This window comes from Betta splendens, chromosome 15 (genome assembly GCF_900634795.4).
Source record: "Betta splendens chromosome 15, fBetSpl5.4, whole genome shotgun sequence".
Taxonomy (NCBI): Eukaryota; Metazoa; Chordata; class Actinopteri; order Anabantiformes; family Osphronemidae; genus Betta; species Betta splendens.
Window position 1 is genome coordinate 17,018,329 of NC_040895.2, and position 23,541 is coordinate 17,041,869.

General features: G+C 47.2%; 3 protein-coding genes across 5 annotated transcripts in view; 1 reads left to right on the forward strand and 2 right to left on the reverse strand.

Annotated features, from left to right (window-relative positions):
- The first annotated feature begins 112 nt into the window (after positions 1–112).
- Positions 113–7,721, forward strand: gpr155b (G protein-coupled receptor 155b). 3 transcript variants are annotated; one of them, XM_029175566.3, is made up of 20 exons: positions 113–261; positions 668–893; positions 1,103–1,250; positions 1,363–1,492; positions 1,579–1,757; positions 1,883–2,035; positions 2,151–2,218; positions 2,415–2,586; positions 2,748–2,903; positions 3,015–3,098; positions 3,201–3,324; positions 3,421–3,505; positions 3,637–3,724; positions 3,814–4,027; positions 4,163–4,240; positions 4,436–4,593; positions 4,748–4,843; positions 4,931–4,995; positions 5,077–5,214; positions 5,907–7,721. In XM_029175566.3, exons 2-20 carry the CDS (start codon positions 736–738, stop codon positions 6,454–6,456), a joined length of 2,844 nt encoding a protein of 947 aa, XP_029031399.1. In that variant the 5' UTR covers positions 113–261; positions 668–735; the 3' UTR covers positions 6,457–7,721. The 3 variants fall into 3 exon arrangements, with proteins under 3 accessions (XP_029031399.1, XP_029031402.1, XP_029031400.1); XM_029175569.3 differs by having other exon boundaries at positions 5,849–6,049; XM_029175567.3 differs by lacking the exon at positions 113–261 and adding an exon at positions 379–537.
- Positions 7,686–11,506, reverse strand: LOC114870652 (transmembrane protein 41A-B-like). Its single transcript, XM_029175570.3, has 5 exons — positions 11,252–11,506; positions 9,472–9,622; positions 9,236–9,397; positions 8,971–9,109; positions 7,686–8,893 (listed from the first exon to the last, which is right to left on the reverse strand). Exons 1-5 carry the CDS (start codon positions 11,404–11,406, stop codon positions 8,658–8,660), a joined length of 843 nt encoding a protein of 280 aa, XP_029031403.1. The 5' UTR covers positions 11,407–11,506; the 3' UTR covers positions 7,686–8,657.
- A 1,060-nt stretch (positions 11,507–12,566) lies between these two features.
- The window catches only part of bean1 (brain expressed, associated with NEDD4, 1), a 17,375-nt gene continuing 6,400 nt past the window's right edge, over positions 12,567–23,541 (reverse strand). The window contains exons 3-5 of the mRNA XM_029175571.3: positions 17,549–17,752; positions 17,315–17,456; positions 12,567–15,081 (exon numbers count right to left, since the gene is read on the reverse strand). Coding sequence (XP_029031404.1) covers positions 14,724–15,081; positions 17,315–17,456; positions 17,549–17,752 — 704 coding nt within the window. The 3' untranslated portion in view covers positions 12,567–14,723. The remainder of the gene's footprint in view (positions 15,082–17,314; positions 17,457–17,548; positions 17,753–23,541) is intronic.

Consider the following 23,541-nt stretch of genomic DNA (forward strand, 5'->3'; position numbering starts at 1 on the left):
GACGGACGAGCCTTGAAGTCCTTACGTAGAATGATGCTCATCAGTGAACGCAGCATCAGGCAGCGCGGTTTCTCCAATCACAGATAGCATGTGAGGCGAGTCTCAGCGATGATTGGCCGAACCCTCTGTCAGTCACTTTGCAGGGCGTTGCCGCGCTCGGCAGCTGTCAGATTCATGACCACAGCTTTTCGTTCAAACTGCGCGACGGGGCTGAACGAGTGAAGCTGATGCGTTGCAAGGATGCTGCGCTAATGCGAACAGGTAAGAAACATGTGTTCTGCTCGAGCGGTGCTGGTCGTTGGTTCGCGGGCGACGCGGGGGGCGTGGCTATCTTATCACTGCAGTTTAACGATGCCCAACGCTCAGTTGGACGTTTAGTTTGCGCCTAGCTAGCTTAGCTAACGGGCTGAGGAGGCTAACTAGCTTGTAGGTGGTGTCACCTGATTTCATCGTTAGTTTGAATTTGATATGACGTCATAGAATCATAACATGTACCGCAGTTGACGCTGGTTTACAAGCTGGGCTAATGTAGCTAACGTACGTTCATACGAAGAGGCGTCACTACAGATTCTGGGGACGTTTAACGACTCAGAACTTTCTGTGTGTCAGTATATTCAGTATTTTCATTGTAACAATTTAATACGTTTCCCTCCTTACAATGCTTCAGTGTGGTGACACAACCCAAACATCACCTGAGATCCTCCTGACCACGCACAGCGCCATCCCCTCATCACCATGGAGACGGCCAACACCTACGTGTTGATCCATGGGAAGAACATATCCCATAATACGGTGACGGGCCCCGCTGCCGGGCCTCACATGTCCATTGACAAGCTCTTCCCAGCTCTCCTCGAGTGCTTCGGCATCATATTGTGTGGCTACATAGCTGGCAGGTAGGTGAACAGTGTCCTCCTGAATAATGAGTAGTTTAAATGAAAAAGATGCCTTGAATAAATCTGTGCAACAGCAAATCTAGCATGTGGCTGCAGCATGAAACGCTCTTTTAGCCATGTCACTACCTGTGCTCAGTCAGTTTGGAGTTGATGCATTTTAGAGACAGTCTGAGTGTTTATGAGCAGTGTTTGCTCCTGTCTTTCTACAGGGCAGACATCATTACCGAGAGCCAAGCCAAGGGTTTGGGCAACTTTGTGTCGAAGTTTGCTCTCCCAGCGCTCCTCTTTAAAAACATGGTGCTTCTAGACTTTGTAGATGTCATCTGGGCATTTCTCTGGAGCGTCCTAGTTGCGAAGGTTTGAGTCTTCTTGATGTGTACAGTCACAGTGTTTTGTACCAAGGTGGTGTCACAAACAGGAAGGCTGACTCTGAACAAGTCCAGTGAAACGTCTCCTGTCTTGTGTGTAGGTGACCGTGTTTGTCCTGGTGTGTGTGTTGACACTGATGGTGGCCAGTCCAGACACTAGGTACAGCAAGGCTGGTCTGTACGCCATATTCGCTACGCAAAGCAATGACTTCGCCTTGGGATACCCCATAGGTAGGAAAGCACAGGTACACTTTGGCATTTAGAAAAGTAACACTGCTTCTAAGTTTGACTCTCGATTCTTTGTCTCTGTTTTGTAGTTGATGCGCTGTACCAGAGTACATATCCAGAATACCTCCAGTACATCTACCTAGTTGCCCCAGTCTCACTCATGCTACTCAATCCTATCGGCTTCGCTCTTTGCGAGGTGCAGAGGTGGCGGCAAGCCAGCCATCCACAGCGCAGCACCCTGGGAATCCTGGGAGTTGTAGTCTTACAGGTACTTTATAGATGTGTGTGAGGTGTTTTTGCGTTGAGAAACTAATTGTAGCCACCTTTTTATACAGTATCTGATCTTACTCGCTGAGTTACAGTTTTCTGACCCTTGTTCTGCCGCCTCTCCAGGTACTGAAGAACCCCATAGTGTTTATGGTTATAGTGGGAATCATCTCCCACTTTGCCCTGGGCCAGCGTATTCCTGCTGTGTTATCAGAGTTCATAGACGGCCTGGCCAACTCTTTTGGAGGAGCAGCTTTATTTTATCTTGGCCTTACGATGGTGAGATTAATTTTGATTAAGATTTATTACAGTTAAATTTTACAGCAGCTATAATGGGGTTATTCTTTTTTGTTAGTCCTTGTAAACATCAAATACTCTAACTGTATTGTGACAGGTCGGCCAACTTGGAAAACTAACTAGAGACACTGGAGTGGCTTTGATCCTCCTCATCACAGCTAAACTGTAAGTAGGGAATGAGTGTGTACGTATACAGTGTGTATATATTTGTGCCGTTGCATTAAATCCCACATATACACTAGAACCACTCTGGGACATTGCAGATCATGCAGGAAGCTGTCTCGTGTACAGCAGCATTAGAGTTTTCTTAACTAGACCTGCTGGAACAGTCATTCCTGTTGAAGCTCCACTGTTTTTCCAGCCTGGTGATGCCACTTGTCTGTAAAGACATGGTGGATATCCTGGATGTAGGAGTGAACAGCACAAGTGCCAACCACACCAGTTTGTCCAACTTTGCGTTTCTTTACGGAGTCTTCCCAACTGCACCTAGTGTGGCAATCTATGCTGGGCACTACAACATGGAGTTAGAGGTGGTAAGGAGTGATCATGTACTAATACTAGTTTTGAGAAATCTCTCTATTGCACTAAACACTAATGCACATTTGTAAAAACAGGGAAATAAGTTTACATAATATTAATGTTAACATTTGCTCTTTGCCTTGTGCTTGTTTCCATGAATGCCTTTGCTTCTTAGGTAACAGCAGGAATGGTAATCAGTACATTTCTGTCTGCACCCATCATGTATGTGTCGGCCTGGCTATTAACAATACCTCTGATGGATCCCACCCCTCTGGTGACAGAGCTGGAAAATGTTAGCTTCAACATCAGCATTGTTAGCCTCGTAGCACTGGTGAGCATGTATACAGGAATACTTTGACACTAAGTAGAGCTTAAAGCAGAAAATCCTTATGAATGGTGAATAATTTTATAAAACCTCTGGATGTCGTGTGTCTTCTCCCAGGTGTGGACTATAATGGTGATGTTGCTCAGCAGAAAATTTAACAGACTTCCACATCTGTTTTCCTTAAACCTGTTCCTGGCTCAGGTTAGAATTCAGTCTCCTCCTGAGTGGTTTAGACCTGCCTGTAAAGTATTCTGTATTTTTAATGACTTGATCAGAGACTAAGTAGTTTCTTTTGAATTCCAGTTCCTAGTGTGCATCAGTATGATTCTGTGGAACTCACTGGCAAAACAAGATGATAATCTTATCGGTAAAATTCTCACCTTTGCGCTGCTCTATGGTTCTTTGTACAGCACCTACATTTGGGCAGGTAAGTGGATTCACTCATGAGCATTTATTTACCTTTTATTTGATAGAACTCTGAAATGTTGGTGCATGTGTCTATGTCCTTTATCCTGTCTTTCAGGACTAATTCCTCTCTGTCTAGCTCTGACTAACAGAGATGATCTGCTAAGGCTGCGGCCCGGAATATTCATGATTTTGGGTTGGGGGTAAGTCAGGAAATGATGTTCCTCTTTGTTTTAAAGAAACATACTATATGTGCACTGGAAGTTTACATCTACTCCTTGGGGATTCCCCTTTCCTGAACTTGCTTGGTGTTTATTAATGTGTGCATGTGTAGGGTTCCTTTCCTGATGGTTGGGGGCCTTCTGCTATTAGGGGAGAGGACCAATACAATAGATTCTGCCTTTTTCTATGGCAGGACTCAGGTTAGGAAACACCTGCTACACCTTTGCATAAACAAGCATTTGACGATTAACTGTTTTCATTACATATTCATTGGTTGTCTTCCACCCAGATAATAAGCACAGCAGTGGTGCTGTCGATCAGCCTGGTGCTCGGTGCAATATCTCTGATGGGTCTCAGCCAGGGAGACAGGGAGCAGAGAGGCTACCAGGCCCTCAGCAGAGCTGCTGTAACAGGCATCAATGATGAGCCGAGGCCCCCTGGTGGTCAGGATGAACAACAACAGCCATCGATTGCAAATTCAGCTGCCTGCAGCATCAACTCAGGTAGATGAATTACTGACTTAGGTTTGCCAATACGAAATAGACCTAGCTTGGTAAAGGAGCTGTAGAAATGGAGAAGGACTAAACAGCTGAGAATCTTTTTTAACTAACAATGACCTGCCTATGTTCTGTTGGCAGACGTCCACAGTTCTTCTCCTGTTCAAACCGGACCTGAGGTGATGTCCAGCACAGAGAGGATGCACACAAATGGCACAGGTAACACAAATGATTTTACTTTCTATGAACTGCTTCAAATGTTATTTATCAATTACTAACACTTAAGCCTTGTTATAATATTGTTTAATAATATTATTTGAGTTTATTACATTTGTTGTTTGTTGTCAAACCACTAAATTGAAGAATCAACAGTTGGATCTTGTGTGATGAATGTTAATAATTCTTCTGCCTCAGGCCACAGTGAGGAGCTGTGTGATGGGCAGCAGCAGAGCTTTTCCAGCTCAGAGGAGCCATTGGATCTGCCGCCACCTGGCCTTCAACCACAAACAGACGACAGTCAGACAATCAGACACATTCTGCTGTGTCTGCTGCTGATCGTCAGCCTGCTGGCAGTGAGGATGAGATGATTTAATGGCATCTGTTTCTGTTTGACCCAGGGACATACATTTTTATTACACACTGTTACTTGGGCTATTTAGCCAGTTAGCAGGAAACTATATGTTCCTGTATGCGCTGCTGCCTGACGGTGACTGTCTCTGTGTTTAGAACCTGTCCAGCTGTCTGTGGTGGCTGTTTAATAAAGATCCAGGAAGACTTTACCTTGAACTTCAGTTTTTTTGTGCTGTGGCAAACTACGGACAGGTACCAGTGTTTGTGTGTGTACGTCTGTACTGGAAACATGGAGGAAGTGTAACTGCTACATGAACACATCATTTGCCGTTCTCCCAGGGTTTCCTGTCCTTTGGGATCTTTGGTCTGGACAGACACCTCATTATGCTGCCCTTCAAAAACAGGCCAGCTGAGACTTTTTTTATTACAGCTTGTACATAATTAGCAGATCAAATATTCAAACCAGACGCACCTGTCTGTTGCAGGTTTCTGGGCCTGTGGCAGAGCCGGGACAACGAGGATCTGATTCCTTCAGGTGCGGCAGAGGATGTCCGGCTCACCTGTACTCAGTTTGTGCGCTACCACAAAGATCAGTGTGTACAAGACATAGTACACGCTCACAGGTTTGTGTGCGCCTCTTAAGTTTAAAAACTATGTGTACCTTTGTTTATTTCTTGTAATACTTTTTGTCCTCACCTTGTTTGGAAAGTACTGTACAGAAATATTTGCAGCAAAGTTTAAACTACTCAAACTAAGATTTGGCTGAAGCAATTCCTATTTTTTTCCAGTTTTGTTTCTCTTCTGTTCTGAGCGGATTATTTCTGTCCCTGCATGATGAACTCTGACCCCGTTGATTTCAGCTTTCCATTACTGTTGCGTTCTTTTACTTTCATTGGATGGTTCTCCTCTGCACTGTCTTTGCATGTTACCTACTGTACATACTGTACATACGTTGATCTGCTCACACCAGTCAGATGCGCTTGTTAGCACATGGGGAGGGAGCAGGGGAAGGGTGCCCCTATCGTCATGCCTGCAGGGTGAAGTCTGGGTAATCTCTGACCCTGACATGTTTCCACATGCATTTTACCTGGTTATGTTGAGAGTGAAAGTGCATGTGTGAAACTTCTAACACGCAGGAGTCTTTACAATATTTCTGTCCATTTCTTTGCTTCATTAACCACAACACCCCCCCCCCTTTTCCCTCTCTCTTTCCACTCCTTTCCTCCCTGCTTCCCTTTGCTTGCCCTCCCTCCCTAGTGGTTCGGGGGAGAGTATGAGTGCCTCGACAGGTGAATCCTTCCTCTGATAATGACAGGTGTGATGGAGGAGGAGGACTGGAGGAGGAGACTGGGGCTTTGAGACACCCCCCTTCACATTCACCTCAGGAGCAACAAAACCAAGAGCCACATAATCTCCACCAGAATAAGCAAACTCATGATGGAGCTCCATCCCGTGACCAGTGTTTGCTTCCAACCCAACCCCAGTCAGAGCTTGAGAATGAAGACACAAAAGGTTTTTCCACCTCTGATATGCGACAGGAGCACATTTGCCAGCTCCGGTCTACTGGTGACCTGCACCAGCATGATGATGGTTCTAGCGTGTCACATGTTCCTCAACAATCCCAGTCCTGTGTCCAAAGTGTCTTTCGTGGCAGCGACCTTGTGGACTGGTTGACTGAGCGGGGCCTGTGTGCTGGACGAGCAGAGGCCCAATCCTACGGTGTCAGACTCCAACGGGGAGGTGTGTTGGACCACCTAGCAGGTCAGTACAGCTTCAGGGACAGCACCCTGCTGTATCAATTCACACCGGGGTCCAAAAGATGCAAAGAGCAGGCAGTGAGGAAGAAGGAACCAGCACAGAGCTAAAGAGCAGCAATGACTGACAGACACAGAAGTGCCTTTATGGGGCCAATTCTCTACTGATCAATTAATAGCAAATCCATAGGGGCTAAGGGTCCTGAAGTCAAGTCTGACACTGTTACTTATACATGGAGATGATGTGAAATCATAGATTGATCGGCGCATTTATGTTGTGTCCATGTGTTCACAGCTGGCTGCTCCTCGTTGTTCAGGTTTCAACCTGTGGCTCTAGCTGTTTATCATCATTGTCCTTTTATGAACTTCCTTTATACATTTCCCTTTGACCCCATTTCTCACAGAAAGACCATTCTGAGTCGTGGCAGTGATATTTGGGATGTGGTGATATTTAAAGCGTCATTAAGCTTGTGGGTGCAGGGTTTGATGTTGTCATTTTGTCTTTCACAGTACAGGAACACATCCTGAATCTGCCCCTTATATCATTTGATATTCTGCCCTTTTGTCTTAATGAACCACTGCTGACTACTGTACATGGACAACTGTGCTTGCATGACTCTGAGCAGAGTAGACTTCTGTTCCACCCTGAACCGTTTGCACTGAATGACAAAAAATATATTGATCATCTTAAATTATGCAACTTTCTGAACATCCGTCTGAAGCAGATATTTGTTTTCTTTGCACTGTCTGATTATTTACCTTTTGAAACGTGTTTTAAACTGATGGTGACCACATCAGTAATCTCTCCTGGTGTGTTGTACTGTACACAAAACCACTACTGAGCTGTTTACAAATGACTGAGTGGACTCTTCACTACAGCCATTATTTGCCCATTAAGTAGCTGCTGATTTATGGTATTCATACACTGATGTGTTGCTGTTCTGGCCAGTAGATGATAATGATGATGGATGTTGATGTATCCAAACACACTGACAGATGATGCAGCTGGACAGTATTTTTTCATTGTTCTCTGAGCAAAATGTTTAATCAGTTAGTGACCGCGGACGTTTGTAGAGCAAAGAGAGAAGGTTGTTCTGTTCTCTACAGTTTAGGCATAGAAGCTTCCTAGAACCAGGTTCATGTGCGTGCGTCACCTCTCTGTCGGGTCCGTTTACTTTCTGATAAACGTCTGTGCATGAGATGACGTGTGGTGAGAGAACTGATGGGATGAGGCAGACTTTAATGCTGTGTAACAGTAACAAGTGTGTTGTTGGTAATTCAACTGGACGAACATGACGGTTGTGTTGTATTGCTCTAATTCAATCAGGGTCACTAAAACCTCAAAGGCACAAATAAAATTCTCTTTGCATCAAAAATCTCACATTTCACTTTGTCTTTACATAGATTAATAAAAAATAGTAGAACTAACAAAAGACATTACAGATAATATTTATACAGTCCACAAATACAAACGGCATAACTAGTTAAGAAAAGGAAAAATGAATGAAAGAGCTAAAACAGGACCTTTGGCAAGATCCTACCCAGAGTAGAATGGGACACTTCTCATTTAATCAGAAACAATGTGCAAACATCATATGCAATGTGATTTTCTCATGACTTTCTGCAAATTAACTACTAATTAATTGTTTTCTCTATTATATGCCTTTTTTTTGGAGTCACTCATGAGAAGATTAGACAACTTTTCTGTGAGCGCAGCCGCAGCTGCAATAAGACGCATCAGTAAGTGCTTTAAGAAACATAATCGGACATTTAAAAGTCCAAGTATGCAACAACAATAGTTCCTCCAAGTAAATGTGACCCTCCTTGACTCTAAAGTCAGCGGAGCTTCAGATGTATTTAGTGCTTTTAAAGCTAAAACAGTTTACATATAAAAAACTTAAGTGACATTAACAGTGAGTTATTGCACAATGAGCACCTTTTCGAATGGACGCTGCACCACTACAGGCTGAGTCCCTGTGAAGAATTATTAATATTAATTTTGCTTGAGAATAAAATGTTCCGTGTTCACCTGAGAGCTCAGGAGCAAACGTTCAGTCTCAGTAAACTTAAGACTTGTCCTTGTTTACGCTCTTGACTCTAAAACTTCAGCTGTGAGCTTTAGTTGACAGCTCTGGGAAACTGTAGCTTTAAAGTTTGTTGTAACATGACCTGAAGACATTTCCAGACTTTAAGAACGGTTCATACCATTCTACCACCAGTATGTGACCTTAGGAACATTACAAGGCTGGAGTTGGCAAAAGGTCACATGCTCACCGGTGGGGAGGGTTAAAACCTCAGTAGCGGTCCCAGAATCAGCGCATCTTCCGGTCCTGCTCGACTCCATCCGGACTGGTTCCGTTGCTGCCCAAGCCGTCCACCTTGAGGCGATCTTTGCTGTAGTGTTTGATGAGCGCTCCAGGGACCAGTGCCACGAGTGCAATGGCCAGGAGCTGGATCAGTGTCCTCCAGGAGAAGAGGTCGTCCAGGGAGGAGAGCTCTGAGAGCATGGAGCCCGTACGGACGCAAATGAAGTTGTATGGAATCAGACCTGGAGGAAAGAAGGCAGCCAAGCAATGATCAGCGTTTCTGTACCTGCATCATGGGAGTGTGTCTGTTCAGTCTCACCAATCAACACAGAGAAGAAGAAAATTGGCATTGGGATGTGGAGGACAGGACAGGTGATGTTCAGGAACCAGTTTGGAGTCATGGGGAAGAAGCGAAGGAAAAGTAGGAAGAAGAATAAACTGCTACGGTTTTCCTCCACCTGGCAAAAAGGGAAGAAAAGCGAAGAGAAAGACAGATATGATGATAGTAGATAGATAGATAGATGACAATAGAAGAGTAGTGTGAAAACTCAGCAAAAAGAAGAGTAGTGGGCCGACTGGCTCACCTTCCTCTGCAGCAGAGCCACTTTCTCAGGGAACAGCTGCACCACATGTTGCTTTCCGAACGTGGAGGAGAGCAGGTAGCAGAAAGTGGAGCCTGAGGTGGTGAGCAGACAGGCCAGCAGCAGCCCCTCCCACGGACCGAATATGGCTCCAGCCAGCATGTTCTGGGTGAGGTGGGAACCAGTTGAATGAACCAGTGTGTGCTGGTTTACATGCATGCGCTCGTCACGTGTCTGACCAGGAAGGAGGAGCCAGGAATGGCGAAGGACTGTTTGTAGAGGTAGGCGCTGCAGAACAGCAGCAGCACGTAGCCGTAGTGCTCTCGCTTGTAGAACTTCAGCAGGTCCGCCAGCTCCCGCAGCTCATCCAGGTCGGACGGGAACCTCAGCCTGGAGGCAAAACGGCTTCATTCATCACATGGCTAAAATAGTGGAGCAGCTGTACATCAAACAGCAGACTCTAGTGGACAACCAGCTTTACAACTGAGCCACAGGTTTGTGTGTGGGGGGGGGCTGGCTGGCTGTGTGGGGTGGGGGGTAACAGGATACGTTTAAATGAAAGACAGAAATATCACGGCCTGTAAACTTGAGGACATGGTTGGAAGACGGTTCTGAAAACACTGACTAAAAATCCCCCCCTGAAACTCAAGCTGTGGACTTCCTCAAGCACCTGTTCTGGCCTCCAGCATTCCTGCTTCCTACTGGTCAGCGGCCAAACATTCTGCCTCGTCATTGGTCAGCAGGTCGACGACGCTCCGACACATGAATCTGCACCAGCGTATGTACAGTATTCACCCAGAGAAATGTGCCATCGTGGGCACTTTGTATCACACTTACTCATGAGCCACAATAAACCTTCAGTCACACAGGATGAGCTGGAGCAGAGTCATCATAAAGGAGAGGTTTAACAGAAGGGGCTCATTTCTTTAAATCCCAACCTTGTTGGTTTGTTGTTTCTGAGCCAAACCTCCAGGTGCAGTAACATCTGGGCTTTGTAGTTTTTTATCACACTGTGTATAAACGTTCCTTTCCTGTTGCGTGTAACAGATCCTACTCTTGGCCTCAGAGTGGCTGGGTAGGCGTTATTCTATCGTCCCTAGACAAACACACACACACACACACACACACACACACACACACATATACACACACACACACACACACACTGGGGCTCAGGAAACATGCAGGCACACACACACAAATGGGACTGCTCTATCACTTCATATTATATCTTATTTAATATTAATTTAAGGTTCTGGAGACATTCCTCTTATTCTTAATTGTGAAATTAAAATTATAAATATATACTGTAAGTGTTGAAACCATCATCACAAAATATTTGTAAAGAAGGTCACATCCTCTCTCCTCAAACTTTGGACACGGGGATGATGATAAACGATAATAATAATGATAAACATTATTCAAATAATTAGCACATGCTAATAACACAGATAGCAGCATGGTGAACATGCTGATGGGCCACTGCCTGGTGGATCCGGTTGGGGCTGGGGATCCCCAGGAGGTCTCAAAATAGATGAGATTATTTGACAGATATAAAAGACAAACCTGGTGACAGGCCTCAAGCAGATGCTGAATCGCTCCAGAGGTTAAAAGTCTAAACGGCTGGGAGCGCTTACTGCCTGGATAATAACCCCCATGTTCCTGTTACAGTACTGTATGAGAAACCAGATATGAGGACAACTGCACAGAAGCAGCCTGCAGAGGTCAAAGGTCACGCAGCGAGTCCCTTCCTTACGCCTGTGGTCATCACTGATTCATTATCACGGAGCTGTTAGTATGAATGGACTAATCGCCCGTAAAACCTTCCACTAGTTATGACAGCAGGGCGTCACCTGGAAAAACACCTGTGTACAAGTCACAGTACGAAACTCTGAGCATTTTACTACTAACGTCAAACTACTGTAATTGTGTTAGTGCTATTTAAATTTAAAACGCCTAGAAACCGCAGCCTTGTTTTCTCTCCGTGATGTGATGAGTCAGCGCTGAGCCTTCTTTTACCTGAGCTCCCGGAGCTCCCGGACCTCCCCCTCGGTCTCCGCGTCCTCCCCGTCGGACTCCGGCCGCCTCGGCCCCGGGGGCAGGTGCGTGGACAGCAGGTAGAGGTAGACAGACGCCGCCGCCACGATGGCGGCCAGTCCCGCGAAGGAGCGCATGTCTCCGCCCGCAGAAGCTCTCGGCTCCGCGGCGCCGCGGCTTTTAGCGGAGCCCCGGGGGTCGAAGGCGACGTGTTGTGGTTCAGTTGGACGAAGAGGGGAGGGGGTGTGGGGGGTGCAGGGGGGCGTGGGGGGGTCCGTAACCCAGGAGCAGGCGACCACTGGGGCTCGAACCGCGTCTGAGGTCCGTCACGTGGAAGCGACAACTTTCCTAAAGTTGTCTGCAACACTGTAACAGACGCACCACGGGAATGACGTCACCCGGGACACCCCCCCCCTCCCACCAACGGAGTCATTTACACGCTACTCTCATTAGACGGGAGCCTAATTTAAAAACCGTTACATTTCGTCTGTTTTCCGGTGTATTTACACAAATTCACCGACAGGCGGCGACGTGTGAAAGTGAAAACACTGACCGGTCACTTTATTAGGTACAGCAATTTAATACAAGGTTATGATGAACCAGACATGTTGTTAATTCATTTTAGAAACGCCTTTAAAATGCAGTTCAGCAGGATCCGTTTAATTCCATCTAAATGCTTCATCCGCCCCTCAGACTTATTCATCACGGTGCTGGAGGCTTCACAGCTGCAGCCTTTAAATCACACATTAACAGTAACACTTCTGTACATTCACCGGTGGAGCATGAATCTTTTCTTTAGGGACGTGACGCTGTGTTTGTGCTGATTTTCTCCTCCGTCCTGTTGTCAGACCTGCAGGCCTGCGCTGACCCTGCCGCGACCCCTGTACCTGTCCCTTACTCTGCTTTCACCTATGCAGCACTCTGTCACATCCTCTGATAGCGGTGCTGACTGCACACAGTTCTCCTGCCATATTCTCTTTCTAATTGTAAAATAAATCGTGGTCTACGATGTGACAGACTTTCCTCAGATTTCTTGGCTCATTTAGACTGATTCTGAGAATCACCAGCTGCTGTTTCCATCTTTTTCAGTCGTCTATGTGGTTTTCAGGCTGCTGATGCTGTGGTGTTGTTCTGGAACATTTAGGCTGTAGTCACAGAACAGAAAACAGAAAACAGAAACAGAAAAGACTTCATTTCACAGGTCTAATATTAAACCAGTGTGTCCACCAGGATCAGGAACGTCAGCTGTGGTACAGTATGCATTCACCTCAGTGTGTCCATAGGAAGCCACTCACACTGGTAGAGGAGCTCAATTTATTCCCTCTTCTCTACAGAAGAAACTGTTTAACAAAATGTATAATATTGAACATAAAGAAAGAATTCTAACATAGTTTCCACTGTATATACATGAAGTCTGTCTTTAAACATGAAGGAGGAAAAGAACAAAAGAAAGAAACGTAGGAAGCGATACATGTAAGACTTTTACATACTGTTCATCTACAGGAGGAAGATACAGCATCGTAGCATCAGTAATGATGTGTTCATGTGCTCAACCGGTGGGACTCGAAAATTGACTTTTCTCAAGTTGGTCAAGGGATGTTTCACACTTCAGCATGTGTTGTAATACAGTTTAATACAACTTCACCCTTATGTCTTTAATTTTACCTTTCATCTAATCTAATAAGAAGGTAAATGCTCTTCACCTCACATAAATATGACCAATAAACCCATGTGATACAACTCATGTCCGTGTGATTATATAAAGACATTGTAGCTCTGCAGCGCCCTCTAGTGGGTTCGTGCGCAGAACTACACTGAGTCCTTCTGACAGGAGCTTCTAATGTTTTCAGAATAACTGGGACTGGTTCACATTATGGGTCTTTATTGTTCTGGTTTATTTTTTTAACTTTACTTGGCCTAATACTAAAATATTAATAAATTATTTACATTAATTTTACAATGCATCAATACCAACACCAATAGTCAACCTATGGCTCAAATATATGACCTTTCTATGCATTCAAACAACATGAGACAAAATAAAACTGGTGTGTGCATAAATAGGGCGTGACTTTACATGAAGAAGGAAACACAAACTTATGTTTATAATTGACCAGCTGTTAAAACAATGATTTGATACTGTACAAAGTAAAGATTTCTACAGTTGACTGAAAGAAACAACACAAAGCTAAAAGCTCAGTGAAATCAATGAATGATTTAGGTCCTTCACACCACATCACTGAACCAAAGCCAGGGAAAACAGGGAAAAGCACTATTTGCATTGGGGTTATTATGGCTACAATATTTAAGCTAACAGTCTGAGGGCAATCAGGCACATTTTAACACACAAAGACAAAGAAAGATACAAAAATAAACCAGGATAAATGATTTAAATAGAAACATAGACATTTGGTTCGGCCTCATGACTTTGAAAACTGGTGATAAATGATGATGTGACGTCTACAGGTTACAGTGTCTCCAGGAAAAACCCTGTTTTTCATCCTCCGTCTCTTTCGGTATCAGAATGCAGTAAGTGATGTAAACGTGCTGATTTGTGACGCATTCAGCGGTTTGGCTGCAGGATTTGATTTGCTGTTACTCACTAACTGGCTGCTATCAGCTGTTATCATCCTCACTTTGCTTTATTGGTTCAATTAGTGATCAATGATTAATTAAAATTGAAAAAGTTTTTATCCACTTCCTCTCCGGCCTCAGCGCGTCTTTCTTACAGCGAGTTTTGCCTTTAAGCCAAGGAAACGCTTTGAGAGAATGAAACAGAAGTAAAGACGAGGACGGACCCATCCGACGCGTTCTCCAGCGTAACACGTGCTGAAGTCTACAGTTTGTGTGTAATTCCTGCTGCATTGACCCGACCTCATCAACAGGAGGGTCTGAGCTACATTTTGCTGCTGAGGGCCAGTTACGACATATTCAACCAAAGCCCTTTGAGATAAAGTCAAGACGGTCTCTACAACAGTGGCTGCTTGAAACGAACGCCTTGACTGGTGCTGATGAACATCAGGAATAAGCAGAACGCCACGAACGACGCCAGAGGAGCTGTGTCACTTGAAGCTACACTACTACAACCTACAGGAAACACGCTCTCCTGACGCGAGGAGCGCGACGCGCTCTGCAGCCGGAAGCAGAAACGATGGGATCCTGACAGAGACTACAAGGTCAAAACATGGACTGAGCTAGAAAGTGATTTCATTAACAGGTGGAGGACGGACGTGGTCCTCAGAAGTCATTGCAGGAGCTGTGTTTCAGTCCGTCCTGTGAAACGCAGGCGAGGAGTCTCTGCGGCGGCCTCACATTCAGCCTCGCGGGGCGTCAGCGGCCGCGTGGAGGACGCGCGCGTCCCATTAGACGCACTTGTCCACATTTTCTGGCCCACATCACAAGCGTGGCCGAGGTCAACTGGGGACGAGCAGCAGCACAGGGCGGAGGACGCGTCCTACAGGATGCGGTGTGCCCCCGGCTGCTGGGAGGTGCCGTGGTCCCTCCTCCCTGATGGGTGTTTATAAAGGTCACACGGCATGAGGGGGAGGGGCTGCTGCGCAAACACCGCCTCGTAAGGCGGCGCCGCCTCCAGCGGGAAGGAGATGGACGCCACGTGCTGATGCTCCTGGAGGCCCGGCCCGTGGGGGGAGGGGGGGGTCCACTCGGCGCCGCCGGGGCTCCGCTCGGGGTCCACGTCGCAGCTGAGCCGCTCCTCCGCTCCCGTCTGGCACGGGTCCAGCAGGGAGTAGGGGGGCGGGTCGTCGGTGGGTACGTAGATCTGAGTGGAACCAGGACCAACGCACTCATCGTAACTGTGAAAACCAGAGAGGAGAAACTATCAGGGACCGGCTTCACCGGCTTCCTGTTTCTAGAAGTGTAGAAGATTCTAGAACTAGCATAGGTTCTTGAGAACTTCTAGCCTCCAGCTCTGGACAGAGCTCATCAACCGGCAGGAAGCAGAACTATGACGTTAGAGGCTTTGTTTGTCTCTGCCTCGTGGGTCGATCCCACGTTCCAGCTCTTTTAAAGCAGCGTTCTGAGCATATTAGTGTGTTTGTGTGTGTGAGTGTATGATGACGTGTGCGACTGGAATGAATCCCATCTGGAGACTTTGGTGCTGTGACTGGTTGCTTTAAAGCATTTGTGCTAATTATTGAGATATTCTGGTGAAAACACAGAGGAGCTACTCACCTCTGAGACCAACAAACTTCACATACGTCGCACATGCTAGCTATGAATACAACAGCAGCACAGGTTTAATTGTGCTCTGAAATAAAGGCTTGATGAGGATGAAGCGTGGTCCTGAGACGAGGAGGACCTCATAGGATTCCTCCCTAGAGATCTGGACTCCAGACAGCTCTGCTGCTGCATATGGTGCTGGGCGTGTGGAGCTGCCATGTCCCTGCTGATCGCAGCTATAGGACCATATAGATGCTCATTCACAGGTGTGTGTTAATCCAGGCCTGTGCCTGCAGCTCTGCCAGCGCTACGCTAGGTTCTGAAGCTGTCGGTGGCGTTCATATACTGTAACATCCTGATCCTCTCTGTCCAGCATTGTTCTGTCTTCACAGCTCTGTGACTCAGTGTCAGCGTTTTCATGACACACGCCGACTTCAGCACATTCGTCTCGTCTTTGCACTTATTCATTGTACAGTGACACAGGAACAAGCTAATTATTCCCAACACCTCTGTTTCTGCAGAACAGGTGTTAAACGCCTCAGTTATCGCTAGAATACAATGGAGATTTATTTTAGCGTATATTACTGCAGACAAATGTGTGTGTGTGTGTGTGTGTGTGTGTGTGTGTGTGTGTGTGTGTGTGTGTGTGTGTGTGTGTGTGTGTGTGTGTGTGTGTGTGTGTGTGTGTGTGTGTGGCAGCTTCTCCCCAAGAGGAAGCTGGAGCTTTCAGCCTCCACAGGTGAGCTGCTGATCCCACAGTGTGAGACGTGGACGTGTGTGTGCTTCTTAGCATGTGTGTGTGTATGTGTGTGTGTGTGTGTATGTGTGTGTGTGTGTGTGTGTTCCTGTGTAACAGCACATCCGGGTTCTCTGAGTCTTCCTCCACCATCTGTGTTGGGCACACACAGTCAGACCCCCTGCAAAGCCACTACCTGCCCGTTGCCAGCGCCACGGTAAACAAATGTGTGGTTTGTATGTATATATGTGTTTGCTCTGTGTGTGTGTGTGTGTGTGTGTGTGTGTGTGTGTGTGTGTGTGTGTGTGTGTGTGTGTGTGTGTGTGTGTGTGTTGGCTGGGCTCCCGTCAGAACAGCTCGCCGGCTCCACTGTCTCCTCCTCTCCTTGTACTTTCCTTGTTCCTGCTGCGTGGACCGGAGCGGAGACGAGGCCAGAGCTGAGTTCTGATGTCGCGCTCATGGAACCAGCTAAGAACCTAACGCTGCAGCGGACCAGGTGTGTGTCTGCACACGTCAGTCATCTTTCAGGATGCTGGAGCCCTTTGGCCTCAGAGTCAACATGATGAATGTTTAACCGGGATCCTGCAGGAAAACGCCGACACAAAACGGCTTCTGTGTCTGTGGTGAAAACATGAATATCATCGCAGGGAAAGGACCTCCTCACTTAATCCACTAATTGGAGTGTGTGGAGCTCCCACCTCCTCAGCTGATGCTGATGCCCCCCCCCCCCCCCCCCCCCACACACACACATACTGCAGGGGAGCGATATATGTGAATTATTAAAGTCGCCAATTAGACCAGCTGACATTTACATCAAAAACACTGTTGCATTGGCCTTTTGCGCTCTCTCCTTCACGTATTCTCTCTCACTCCTTCTACACACAGACACACACTTACACAAAGGGCAGTGAGGATAGTGACGCAGACACACCTGATAAATAAATTAGCACAGAAGACGGGTCAAACCGGGGGGCGGCACAACAGCCACTCACACCTTTCATTTGACATTTGACATAATTGGCTGAAGGACTGCTCTCCTTCTTCCTCATGGAACGACTGCTGTGAATTAGACCAGTGTGGCCAGTTAGGTGGACTGACTGGGACCATTACAGATTCACACACACTCTTACCGCGGAGGTGAGTCGGGGTAAAGGTTGTTGACCTGCGACAGAGTCTCTCTGAACGACTCGAAGTCCAAAGCAGCAGGAAAGTCTTCTATGCAGGTTGACCTCAGTTCTCCGACTGATCCGCCGTAAGAAAAACCATCCGGTGCTGCAAAGGCAAAGACACGGCCGGTGCTTATCATGAAACACCAGCAGCGCTTTATCAATGACCCGCGTTCCGAGTGCAGAGGACTCACGGACCGTAGCTCGCACGGAGGTGAGGGTTTCGCAGGCGACTGTCCTTGCGCAGGCTGCCGACGATGATGGTGACGCAGGAGAGGAAGAGGACCAGACCTATAACGATCCCCGCCACCACCAGAGGAGACACCAGGAGAGACGCCTCCGCCCCCGACTCCCTCTCGCTCCGGCAGTCTGGGAACTCCCCATGGCTCTGGTTGGAGCTCACTGCAGCACAGGGATGAGGGGAAACGTAGGGAAAGGCTTTTGGTGAGTTTGAATGTGCTGAAGCAGACATACTGTATGTACAAAGCACAGCCAATCCACCCAAACACAGGATTCTCCATCTGTCCTTCGTGGATTCACTTGTTTCACCACCTTTTGTGGTTTTGTGGCCGTGCTGTTTGATGGTGTGATTAGACGCATAAATCACCCTCATCCAGCTGCTTGAGGCCTGTTCTGCCTCAGCGTCAGGTTGTGTAACCCTCCCTCTCCTCCACCTGTCACCATGGAACATTTGATCCATCCCATTCAATCCCAGTGTGACACACTGATCATCATTAGGTTACACAACACCCTTGGTGCTTGTAGCACGACTGCAGCACAAAGACGTTGATTTACAGTCACCACTTCATTCCTTATTTACTTTCTTGTTCATTTCTCTCCTGTGTTTGTAATTCTGTTGGGGTTTCACACGGACTCCGGACAAGAGAAAAATGTTTTCTCACCCCAGATGACTCCCAGCAGACCTCCTCACTAATAGCTCCTCCTTCACAGACGCCTCTGTCTCCTGCTGTCTCTCCTCCCTCATTTTATTTCATATAGTGTCTTGTCACAAGCACAAGACGTTGGAAAATCAAAGTTTATTGAAATTTAGCTGTCTTGTTGCATTTGTCTGGTTTCTCTGGTTTTCAAATTCACCTTCCACATCCCCATCTCACAGGCCACACCCCATATCTGACCCCACCCCATGCTCACCATCACCATGCTGCTCATTATCACCATGCTGCTCTTGCACCATGCTGTTTTGTTCAGCCACAGTTGTAGGTTTTCTTATTTCCTGCCATTTATTCATCGCTGTGTTGTTTTGTTTAACCTAGTGATTTGATTTGTGTGAGTGTTTCTTGGATTTTGGTCTATTTGGACTTTAGTCTTCATGAGTCCTAAAACATTTTGTGGCAGATCATGATAGTATTTAAGAGCCACAGGGTTTAGTCAGTCATTGTCCCACTGTGACTGTTCAAATCCTTTTTGTCTCTTTTCTGCTTTTGTGTGATTTAGGATGTGTGGAACAATTGTAGACAGAGAGGAGAATGACAAAATAATTTTGCAGAAGCAAAGAAAGGAGACACAAATGGGTTAAGATTGTGACTGATGTGATAGTGGTGCATTTTGAAACCCTGAGGGGACCGGACCCAGCTGCAGAGAGAAGACAGGGAAATGGAAATGTTCCTTTGCATGCGTGTGTGTGTGTGTGTGTGGTCAGTGTGAGTCTCAGTGGTGAAACGTTAGTCCTTCGTGTCCGTGTGACACAATGCATCAGCGTAAAGATGATGTGCAGAAGTTAACTAATCATCTTTTTTTTTTTTTGTTTGGCTCAGTGAAACTGTCACAAGTAATTACATAATGAGCAAAACGAGAGCGACAGCGAAGCAACTCAGAGGCTGGAACTGATCCTAAACCGCAGAAACAGACACGTTACTGTATCTTAAACGCTGATTAAGACTAAATAGCAGAGAGATCTCAGACCAGAGGCTGAATAAGAGGAGCTGCTTCCTGGTGCTGTGTCACAGGACACGATGATGTTCAGGGTAATTCACTCTGACAGTTTGTCGTTAAAGCTTAATTCCACACATTACAGCACAGAGTGATTATAGTGAGGCCAGTCACTCCAGCTACAGCTGCACTTGGACTTTCTTTTCCTCTAATAGATGGAATGAGACATGACGCCTGACGCGATCGGACGTTTGGACAGTTTTTGCTCTTATGTTGGCTTTTATGTTGATGCTGCAGCAACATTAAAGATCTTGGAAGGACGACAACACATTAGAGACGTCATAGGCAGGATTTTACTCCACTCAAAGGATGGTTTAGTCCTATTTCTGTGTTGTTGCACTGGAAATGTAGAATATTAACTAAGTTAAGAAAACATGCTCCTAACTAAATATAGATTTCATTGTCTAATGGAATTACTTCGTAGACCATGATGCATGCATGTTTTCATATCTGTCATTTGCAAACATTTATTCCGGCGTGTCCGAAGCCATAAAGGTTGAGAGGCCGTGATATCGACTGCTGCTGCGTACGCTGCACGGCTGTGTTCATTAGCTGCATACATTATACCCAAGCAGCTCGGATTTGATGTGACAGCTTGTCAATATGACTTACAACCACGCTCCTTCCAATGAGACGCCGTGGGCGCCTGTACCTCCACACAGGACCGACAGGGGGCAGCAGCGAGCAGAACTGGGTTTAGAAACAGGGAAGTTTAAACGTTTACTCTGTGCAAAAATTGGGGTTTGACCACACGGCGATCACATATATCATGATCAGATCCTCGTTCTCCTTCCATCCAATAATAACCTTTCTCTCAGGCCTGAAAGCCTCCAGAACACAGTGAGCTCGGTCTCATTCATCTTATACTGTACTTTCTACCAACAGATAAAAACAAATATAAAGACTAAATTTAGGAAACTGTACGAAGCTTGTGTGAAATGAGTTTCCAACACTAATAAACAACATTTATAGCATTTGTCACTGAGGGATAATTAATCGTGAGCATCAGCTCCGTAACTCTGTTCCTGGACTGAGAGGCTCATTAAGATGCAGCCAGTCAACCTGATGGAAACCTCTCTGTTTGGCCTCTGACGCGCCGTCACCGCTGCTTTTCCTTCATTCCACTCTTTGTATCTAATTTGTTGGACATGACTCTGTGGATTCGTATCCAGACCCGGCTGCTTCCTCCGTTTTCCATCGGAGCCTAAAAACCCCTCAGACGCCAATCAGTGCCCTGATGCCAATTATTCTCTCAGCTGGAGCTGCTGTTGCTCTGTTACAACACCTGCCTGTTTTTTGTCACCTCTGAAGGCTGAGAGACAAAATGAGACGAAATGACCGGGACTCACCACACCATTACTGTCACATACATTGTTTACGTTCAGGGGAATATTTAGGTCCTGTAGAGTGGAGCGGATGTCTGTTGGGAGCCGCTGTGGGACTGTTTGCTCAGCAGCAGGACGACCTCCAGTGTCTCTGTCCCTCTGGATGCCAGAGATGTTGGGTGCTCGGAGACGCTTGTTCCTGCTCCGCAGACACGCGAGCGGCTCAACACTAAAAATATCCCCCTCAGAAACACTCAAGTAAAGCATGACTGTCTCTACTGAATATTCACGAGGAGGGGAAACCAAGTATACTGTACATGCATGAGAGAGAGAGAGAGAGAGAGAGAGAGACAGAGGAGGAGAGAGAGCTAGAGTCACGAGAAGCGAGATGGAGAGATACGAGAGAGAGAGAGGAGAGTGAGAGGAGAGATGAGAGAGAGAGAGAGAGAGAGAGAGAGAGAGAGAGAGAGAGAGAGAGAGAGAGAGAGAGAGAGAGAGAGAGAGAGAGAGAGAGAGAGTGAGGCTTAAATATGTTTTTGTAATTCATGGTTCACGAATTAAGCTCCTAAAAGCTCCCAATGAGTCCACAACAACGCTGGCATTTTCCCCGTGATGCCGATGCTCCTGTCACCACCTGTCGTCGGACCCTCGTGTCTCTTTCCGTAAATGCTGTGGAATTAGTGAATAAAGCCAACAATACCTTTACGTAAGCGGCGCTTATGCTGAGCGCTGGAGGTCTTAGCGCGCGGTCGCGACCTTCAGCGTGCGGCTCTTTGCTGCAGCATCAGCAGTAAAGGAGCGGAGCCAGAAGCCCGTTAAGCTCCGGCGCCGCTCGAATCGCAGGCTTTGGACGGAGGAATATCTATTTACTGCATCAGAGGGTGTTTGCAGCTGAGAGCGTGGGCAGAGAAGGCCTTTTTTTAAGGCTTGAACCCAGATGTGTTCAAGTTCCCGCCGCCTCCAGCCTGATGTGCAGGTTGACAGCGCATCCCGGTGACTGACAGGTGCAGCTCTGACGCGAGTCACAGCCAGGAACGCTGTGCGCTGACTCCAGGCAAAAGTGGAGCTCTCCATCAAAATGAGAGTCTGATTCCTTCCAAGGGTCCAGTCAGACAAGACACGGCTGCGTTTAAGCCAGCGGGACATTCAGCATTCACCTGAGGGTGATGAGAAGCGCCTGTGGTTCTGGTCCAGGGCCCACAGATTAAAGCTCATCTATCTGACGCTGGACGTAGAGGCTTTTATTGCCAACGCAACACACACTGGTAGAAACGGAGCCCGTGTTTAGGTTGGGTGTTATGTGGGTCACAAAACATTACCGCATGTATGAATATGGGTCAGAATGCATCATACATCCTCTTAATCGCTCCCTCGCTCCCTCCCATGAGGGCGACGTGGCAGAGAGACAGATTATTACACCCTGATGGCCCACATTCCTGCCGTCCCTTCATTTAATCATCCACCTCTTGCTCAGATGCTCAGCTGCTCCCGTCCTTTGTTGTTGTCGCTGTCGGTCGGATTATTTATCCTGATAAACAGTTTGTGACACAACAATCAGGACAAACTGTGGTGAAATCACTGCTGGTGAATGGAAGTGATGATGATGATGAACAATGGGAATGGATGGGTCCTCCTGCAGATTAGCAGATTAGCAGATTAGCTATAGGCTGTGAGGAGCTGAGACGTCTACATCCACCAGGGAACCAGAGTGAAGCCCCTCCATCCGGCTGATAACCAGTGTACGGCTGTGAAATGCGTCTGCAGCTGCTGTTTAATGAGCAGGTGCACCGCAGGTTTACCAGACGTCTCGTGGTCCGGTTGTGTCACTGCAGAAAAACCCTTTTAAATAAATGATGTCTAAAGACGCGTTTCTATTTAAAGACCACGCAGCGCCAGCGTGACGCGTGAGTCTGTGACGCACACTCCTGCAGCACGTCGCCACTCGTCTCCACAAATCCTGCTCTGATTGATCGATAAACTCTCCAAATCACCATGTGATTGGTCGTGGCCTGTGAAATGTCAACGCTGATTGGAGGATGAGCCTCGCGGCTTCTGGTCCAAATGAGTGGGGGCCAGTTTAAATCCTGTTATGATTGGTCAATAAGGACTTCACCGCAGACACATCAGCGCTGACACACACACACACACACACACACACACACACACACACACTGAAGCCATCTGCTGGAATGAGCTGCTGTTCCACCGCTGTGTGTGTGGGGACCCGTCACCTTCCTCCCGGTCTCGTGTCCTTCTCTTCCTCCACAGCGAGGCCTCCGTCGTCGCTGAGCGCTTTTCCAGCACAATGTGAGGTTTTAAACGTGCCGGCAGCGTTTTCCCCGTTTGCGGCGTGTGTCGTGGCGTTGTTCTGGCAGGTGTCACATCCGCAGCAGGACTCGTCCCTGGAGGCTGACGCTGCCGTTCCCTCTGTCAGGGACACGACGGGGAGCGAGCGTTCCATCAGGAGCACGGGCGACTTCCTGTATCACCTCAGCATCGACGGGACGGCGTCGGTGCTCTGAGTCACTGCGAGAGCACGTTTTAAGGAAAAGCAAAACGTTTTCCTTCCTCCAATAAAGTCTCCGCTGACTTTCTGACCTGAGTGGACAACGAGGAGCTGTGAAAACGCTGTGACATGTAAAAACGACGGCCTCCGTCTGTCTGGACTCATAAGACGCGACGCGGGACCAAGTGGAGCAGCTCGTTACAAGGTCATGGGGTGATGCTGTAGGTTCGGCTGGTTTCAGATCAGTGTGTGAACGTGTGAACAGAACCACAGCAGGGGGCTCCAGCAGCTCCTCCTCAGACGGTCCTCAGTTTAGAAGCCGAACCTGCCTCCAACGCGCACTGTCCCCGCGCTGCGTAATTGGCTCCAGCTCTCGCAGCCACACACCCCCTGCTGTGAGCGAGGAGCCT